Source organism: Centropristis striata, chromosome 9 (genome assembly GCF_030273125.1).
Source record: "Centropristis striata isolate RG_2023a ecotype Rhode Island chromosome 9, C.striata_1.0, whole genome shotgun sequence".
Taxonomy (NCBI): Eukaryota; Metazoa; Chordata; class Actinopteri; order Perciformes; family Serranidae; genus Centropristis; species Centropristis striata.
This window is the reverse complement of record NC_081525.1, coordinates 15,719,287-15,727,134: the sequence shown is the minus strand read 5'-3', so window position 1 is coordinate 15,727,134 and position 7,848 is coordinate 15,719,287. Positions and strand designations below refer to the sequence as shown.

Here is a 7,848-nt window from a genome sequence, read left to right as displayed (position 1 = left end):
GGGGTTTAACAGTAGCTCTTCCACACTGTGAAAAAAATAGGCTTAAAAACATTCTGCTTGGAAGAGAGAAAAAAGTTAGAAAAGTTTCAGAACCATATGTCTTTCTAATATTTTTATTTTTATTTTTTATTTTTACAGAGACCCATCACTAAATAGGATGGAAATACAATAAAAGGCATTGAAATGTCAACCCTAGCTTTTAAGAGTTTTTGAGGGGAGGACGCAAGTGTGCAGTGAAGAAACCCTCTTACCGCTTCAGCACCATGGACAGTTACGGTAGGGGAGCTTACCTCAATGCTCTCCACGGGAGCCCAAGTTGGCTAATAGGCTCTGTGTGTGTCAGGCCGCTCCCCATTCACTTTTTAAGGCGAGATGGATGGACATGTGTCCTTAGATAATCCTAGTTTTGTGTGTGTGTGTGTGTGTGTGTGTGATGATTTGGGTTGGGGGTTGCCTCGCGCACGCGCCAATGCGTGTCCCTGTCCGTGTGTCATTTTGAATTAGTTGTTTATTACAATAGTTAATTGTTGAGTTATTATAGATGGAAATAAACGTGATTATTATTAATATTAACAGCTGTGATTGACCCGTTGCTTCCATTTAAACTGTAACCCCAAATACACGTCATATATATTATTCTTATTATTAACTTTTTTATTATATATTTTTATTTTATTGTTCATAATGATAATAAAATCCTTTCACATTTCCAGATCTCTGAAGTTCAGAGATGGAGAGAAGTTTTGTTTTTTTTTTTTTTACATGGTGACGCGCACAATTTTATTTATAAACAGCATTTTTTTTAACGTCTTATCGCAGACAGAAGGCAGATTTTAAATGTACTAACGATTATATTCGAGAAAAAGTGAAGAGAAACTGCCAATGGAAAACAAATATCATCTCAATCGTTGCCAGATTAAAACCTATTGCATTTCTCATTATCCCGTTAAATTGTCGAGGGAACTGTGAGGCGCGCGTTTATTAGACAATCAGTTTTTGAATAAGAAACATAGACTTCCCCTCGCGACTAGGAGGCTCAGCCCCTAAAATAATTTCCTCTTATCTAATTCATTGATCTGAAAATGAAGCCTAAGCTGGTGTATGCATATGGCAACCTAAAAGATAGCACAACATCATTTAAACTTCAAAACCCGCTGAAATATACAGTCCGAACATGCAGAATACTACCTCATGGCTGCTGATGAACATCATAGCCTGCCGATTGGGAGGATTTGAGGAGCTTTTTTCTTTTTGCAGGCATCCGGTCGGTATTGGGTTGAAAAAAAAAGTCGGGGGCGTCCTCAGCTGTGGGCTACATTGTTCTGCAGGTCGGGGTGAGGAGGTTTTTCCTCCCCCAAAACGGGCATTTTTTAACGATAATTTCAGGGTTTGTAAAGAAAGATATGATGGAAATCTTCTTGTTACAAGCTGCCGATTGACGCATGCGTGTGTGGGGCGACGGGGGAGCGGAGAGAGAGCGTGAGAAAGGGACACAGATGGTGAAATATGGGAATATCACAGGCAGGGAAATAACTCCATTTTGTCTTATTTTGGATACAAAAACAAAGTGACATTAGTCTGCATAAGATTTATCCTGTTTGTGCAAAATTAAACAGGTTAATATTAATACTGAAAACAGATTGTCCATAAATGTAGCTTATTCAGATACATTTAATTCTTTGCCACAATTTTAAAGCATTTATTTTATTTATTTATTTGTCACATCATTTAAGAGATATAAGCATGGAAAGGATGTGTTGACATGTTAGAAGTGGCGTCACACACACACGCACGCACACACACACACACACACACACACACACACACACACACACACACACACACACAAAGATGAGATGATAATTGCAATAGGATGTGGTCCTCAGTGTGGGTACGTGTGTGTCTGCGCGTGCATTCACACACGTATATATAGGCCTATATACACAGCCATGTCGGCAAAGACAAGCTTAAATAAACGTACTTAGCGGTGTAACTAACTCCAAATGACTCCAGTGTATATCTCCAATCACAGCAAAAACTCATCCGTCTGCGTTTGGTTTAATAATCACAGCTGAAGGAATCATACATCACGCACATTAGCCCGAGGGCTATTAGGCAGTGGTCCTCGTTGAAATTAGCATTTTAAAACGATCACTCCGCGCCTCCTTAAAAACCACACTGTCAAATTGATGTGAGCTAATGCAACAATTATAGGCTCACAATGGCGCCTTTTCTAAACGTTTACAGTTGATGTAATATTTTCTTGCTGTTTGTAATTCTGTCACAACAACAGTTGAGCTTAAGGGTCGATATCGATGGCACGCGCGGACTTAAACTGTGCTCGTGGGTCATTTTACTAAAACGGAAACGCGAATTTTGCTAGTTATTTTGTCACAGTTTAGAGGGAAATGTTTGGAAACAGTTAAACCCAGTGAAATACTGTGGATAAAGTTAATATTTTTTCACTCTCCCAAACTGAACTCTTCCACACAGTGGGGTGTGTGACCACCCTGCAGCTCGAGGTCAGAGCCCTGCTGAAGTGTCTTTGAGCAAAACAGAAAGCAGACATATCATACTTTTTTGCCCCAACCAAATGGAGGAAATCTTTTATAATAATTTTCTTGAACTAATTCATTATTATTATTGTTACAATTATTATTATTATTATTATTATTATTATTATTATTATTATTCCTATTCCTACTATGGGCCTACACCCCCCCTAATCCAAACAAAAAAATAATAATGAAAAAATAGTCATAAATAATAACTCTATTAAGGCCTATCTATATGTATTTCTGTATATATATTTCTGTGTAGAGCTGTACAGTAAATTGGTTGCACGGTGTAGTCACCTCTCCGGATTGAAGTCAGGTTTTAACTGGAAAAGAGGTTGAAGGTCCATGTTTGTTGCGATTCATTACATTAAATGGAATCGGGGAGGGATCCTGAGTATTACCCCCCTCCACATACACATACACATACACACACATACACACCCCTCTTTCCTTATTTTTTTTCTTCTTCTACTACCACCCAGTCTTTGTTTATGTTGTAATGTACATATATTTTTCGTGAAGGTATTATAATAGCCGGTCTTGGTGCTGATTGGGCGCTCAGGTTGGTGAGTGAACGCCCTGCAGATTATGTCAGATTGCGTGCAGAAACCAAACCAGCCCAGCCTTTGAACTTCACCGCTTTTGGCTCGTATTCACGCTCTTCCGCTCATTTCCAAGCCAGGTGCTTGACGACAAACCTCAGAGAGAGAGAGAGGGAGAGTGTGTCGCAGAAAAAAAATAACACTTTTACGACTCCTGCAAACTGACTGCGGAACATTGCTTTCACCTTTGTGGATTTTTTTTCTACGTGTGTGCATCTTCCATGTATTTTTTTCCTGTATTGCCTGCCGCAGGTCTGAAAGAAGAGTTGTAACCGGACTTGAACGCATCACTGTTTTAACTCTGGAAAAGCAAAAATCGGCCGCTGGATTTTTATTTAATTCTATTTTTTTGTTCCAGTCTCAGAACATCCCAGACGTGGCATGACTGGTATCTGGCATCTAGACAGGTGAATAGTTTCCCTTCCTTTCCTTTTTTCCGATAAGAACTTTTCCTCGTCATTAACATTGGGGATAAAAAAGTCCACTTTTTTAAAGATGTCAAAGCCTGCTGATCATATCAAGAGACCCATGAACGCGTTCATGGTCTGGTCCCGGGGCCAGAGGAGGAAAATGGCTCAGGAGAATCCCAAAATGCACAATTCGGAGATCAGCAAAAGACTGGGCGCCGAGTGGAAGCTGCTCTCAGAGTCTGAGAAGAGACCTTACATTGACGAGGCCAAGAGGCTGCGGGCTCAGCACATGAAGGAGCACCCCGACTACAAGTACAGACCCAGGCGCAAACCCAAAAACCTGCTCAAGAAGGACAGGTATGTTTTCCCTTTGCCTTACCTCGGGGACACCGACCACTTGAAGGGACTCCCCGTGTCGGCCGCGGACTCTCTTTTGGGCCACTCGGACAAATCCAGAGCGTTCCTGCCGCCGACGAGCGCCCCGTACTCCTTCCTCGACCCGAGCCAGTTCAGCTCCAGCGCCATCCAGAAGATGACGGAGATGCCCCACGCGTTGAGCACCAGCACTTTGCCGTACGCGTCCTCTTTGGGATACCAGAACGGCGCGTTCGGCACCCTCGGGTGCCCCAGTCAGCACACCCACACCCACCCATCGCCCACAAACCCGGGCTACGTCGTCCCGTGTAACTGCACGGCCTGGTCAACGTCAAGTTTACAGCCCCCGGTGGCCTACATACTTTTTCCAGGTATGACCAAGACTGGGATAGACCCATATTCATCCGCACACGCCACTGCCATGTAACCCTCAAGACTCTTTTTCTTTTTCTTTTTTTAATTCACTTGAATACTGAAATGCATGTAAATATATTATGGACAGCGCGCCCCGTTAAAAAGGCATGAACAGTATTAACTGCCTTGGACTTGTTATGGCAAAAAAAGAGGAGAAAACAAACTTTTCCAGAAACCCAACAAGTTCCTGAGCTGAGAGGAGCTGGTGTAAAGGACGGTGCCCTGGGAACTGTAAGAAATGTAAATGTTATATGGCAGCCAGAAAAGGAGGCCTTTAACTTTATTTATTGTGTACATTTCAATGCTGATATGCTGATTTGTGTTATTGATAGGGTACTCTTTTATTTTGAAAAAAATTTGGCTTGCACAATTAGCATTCTTATTTCCTGTATAGGCCTATAAGTAAGATACATTTTGGCACTCGTAATTTTCTGATGTTCTGGATAGGGTCAAAATCAGGACCTATAGGCTGGATTATATACGGGTCATATTGTTTATATTTATCAAAAACTGGCACATTAAAAAAAACTAGACGGTTCTATTTAAAAAGAGAAAAAAAGTCATTGACATCCAAATGTTTTTATTTTGCATTTTTCCTGTGGTTCAGTGCTAATATAGTCACACGCGTCATTTTAGTTCTTTTTTTTTTGTTTTGTTTGTTTCGTTTTTAAGGATAACTTCTATTTGAATTCAAGGAGTTATATGTGTATTATCATCTAAGATGGTATTTTCAAAAACCTTGTCATGTTATGGAAAGGATAATGTATCTAGAAGGTTGATACCTCCTGCTCTTTGTTCAACTGCTGAGCAAAGGCATTTCGAATAAAGACAATCTGTCTTGAACGCTATCAATTTGCTGTATTTGTAGGTTATTTGAGTGCTTGAGATGACAGATAGTGGGACACTGTGCAGGTGCTGTGGGGAGCTGAATCAAACTTGGCATAAATTAATTAATTTTAAATAAAATATGCAAAATAAATAATGCTTGAAGTGGAGTTAATAGGTCAGATTTACGCGAATACAAATGTGAAAGACTAAAATAGTTATTTTTTTAAAAAAAATACTTGAAGCCGAAATAATAAATCACATAAATGCGATTTAAAATTGGAACTCTAAAAAAATGTTTAAACATAAATTACTTTTTTTTTTTTTTACACCAATTTGGCTCAATCAATACTGCTGATAGGCTGAACATTTATAAACTCTCCTCGCAGTAGGACAATAACATCAAAATCAATCCTCTTTTCCCTAATCGATGCTCTCGTGTGTGGCTTTTTAAAAGCTGTCAAACTCCTCTTCAGCATTTCCTCTGCAAGCATTAATTGCCTCGGCGTTTGGCTGCTTTTATTCAGTAATTATTGCAGGCAGGTTTGAGCCGTGCACAGGACGGTGGAGGTGTGTTTTTGACACCGGGATGAACCGGTTGTGATCTTCTGATGTTTGACAGTTCAGGTGAGGCCTCCCTCGAGGGATTCCTGCCCGTCCGACTTGTCTGACTGCTTAATCACTTCAAGGAGGGAGACTTGTGCTTAATTATAGGTTTAACTAATGGAACAAACTCAATGTGATGGGATTTTTCTTTCTTTTGTAACATGCAGACTGCCTGTAAAGAGTGCGGTTTAAATGTTTACTTTCATTAAAAAAAATGGTGCTGCAGCCAAAAGCCCGCTGCAGCTTATAACGATCAGTCAGTGACACGTGTTTAAACCTGTCCAAACTTGTGAATGATACAGCTCCAACTCCCATTAAGACAATATGAATGAAAACAGCTCACAGGAAGCATTTTAATACATTTATTCTGTGTTAATGGAGATCAGGATTTGCGGACCGCGCTGCACAAGCCTCACATTAGACCACTGTAGTATTAATTAAAAATTTCATTCCACATCCAAATTGTTTACTTATCTGCCAGGAACATATGCTGAGAGAAGTTAAGATTCACGATTCTGCACTATTGCCCAAGGTGCAATTCAATCCTGGGTGAGGAAGGAAGGGAGGGAAGGAGAGAAGGGAAGGGATGAGAAGGGGGGAGGAGGACGGGTAGATTTTTATGACAGACTTAGTCCTTATCTGGAGCTGTAAATTAGGGTGATACTTCATTGAACCGAATGTGAAGTTTTACATCAAACCCCTAAAGCATCCTAATTCAACTTTGAAATTAGACAATTATAATTACTTTCAGGAGTAAAAGCAGAAGTGGATGTTTTTTTTCATGATGAAAATGAGGCGAATAACCTCCCTCTCTCCCTCCTTCTTTCTTTCTTTATATATATATATATATATATATATATATATATATATATATGAAGAGTTTATTTAAAAACATATTTCCGCTTTAATTTATTTTCCTAAAGTATATTTTTTGGGGGGTGCAGTGCAGGGAATATCAGCAACACTGCTGCTGTGTTGTTTAGATGAGACATCTCCATTTGTTTTTTTTTTAATTTTGCATGTTTTTTATTGTGCAAACAAGGGAAAATCAGTCAAAATTGGGCAAGTTCATTAGTTTAAAATGTGTTTTTGCAAAATAACTCTTCATATAATTAGAAATGATGTTTTAAATCACTGCCAAAAACAACAACAACTTGCTGTTATATGTTCTACATTTTATTATTCAAGTTCTGCCGGGTGCGATGCGTTCACTTACCTGTAATTATCCAACTTAGTCACGGAAATTGACTGTGGTTACATACAACGCCCTGAAATAAATAACCTTAACGATAAACGGCATTTGAGAGGTATAATGGGAGGGAAATTATGATTTGAAATTATAGGGAGGCTTTTAAATCTCTCTTTTCCCCCCTTGACGTTTTTATTGGAGCACAACAGAGAGAATTCAATCTGCCTTATCTCTCCAGGACTCCTTTTCAGCGCGAGATCAGAGGGGAGGAAAAAAAGGAGAGGATAATTGTTCTTTATTTTATTTAATTTAACGCGACAGCCAGCGCTTTCAGGTCATTTATATGCTTCATTTAGTGATAAAAGTCAACGAGGAGGGGGACAGCCGCTTTTTACCACAACACTTCAAGTCCAAATAATGTTAAACACATGAAACAAAAAGCATTTTTAATTAAAAGCCATGGGTCATTTACATTATTGTCATTGAATGTTACCCTGAAATCATCTGGAGTAAATGGAGTTTGATAAGTAGCTGTTGAGAATTGTATTCAGGCGGACTAATTTCTTAAATTAAAAAAAAAATAGTCCCCTCGATGAGAGCTTGAAGAAAAAATATCGATGATGATGCTGATGATTGAGATGCATTTTGTCTTGTTTCAACGCGAGATTTGACACAAATATATATATAGAGAAATTATTTTTAGTGGGATTAAAACTGATCTCATTTCAGCATATTAAATATTGTCTCCGAAAGACTAAAAAAAAAATCATCACTGGCTAAATCCCAGTCTATCTGAAATTGAATCTGGGATAGCATTCTGACGGGAGGAAAAGTAAAACCGTACAGTTGTTGTTTGAAGACGCGGGGGC

At 39.3% G+C, this 7,848-nt stretch overlaps 1 protein-coding gene across 1 annotated transcript; it reads left to right on the top strand.

The window, feature by feature from the left end:
• Positions 1 to 3,051: 3,051 nt before the first annotated feature.
• Positions 3,052 to 5,207, top strand: sox14 (SRY-box transcription factor 14). The gene has a single exon (XM_059341173.1). It carries the CDS (start codon positions 3,656 to 3,658, stop codon positions 4,370 to 4,372), a length of 717 nt encoding a protein of 238 aa, XP_059197156.1. The 5' UTR covers positions 3,052 to 3,655; the 3' UTR covers positions 4,373 to 5,207.
• Positions 5,208 to 7,848: the final 2,641 nt, after the last annotated feature.

Coding starts and splice junctions, on each gene's coding strand:
- sox14 (XM_059341173.1), top strand. CDS start 3,656: ATGTCAAAGCCTGCTGATCATATCAAGAGACCCATGAACGCGTTCATG.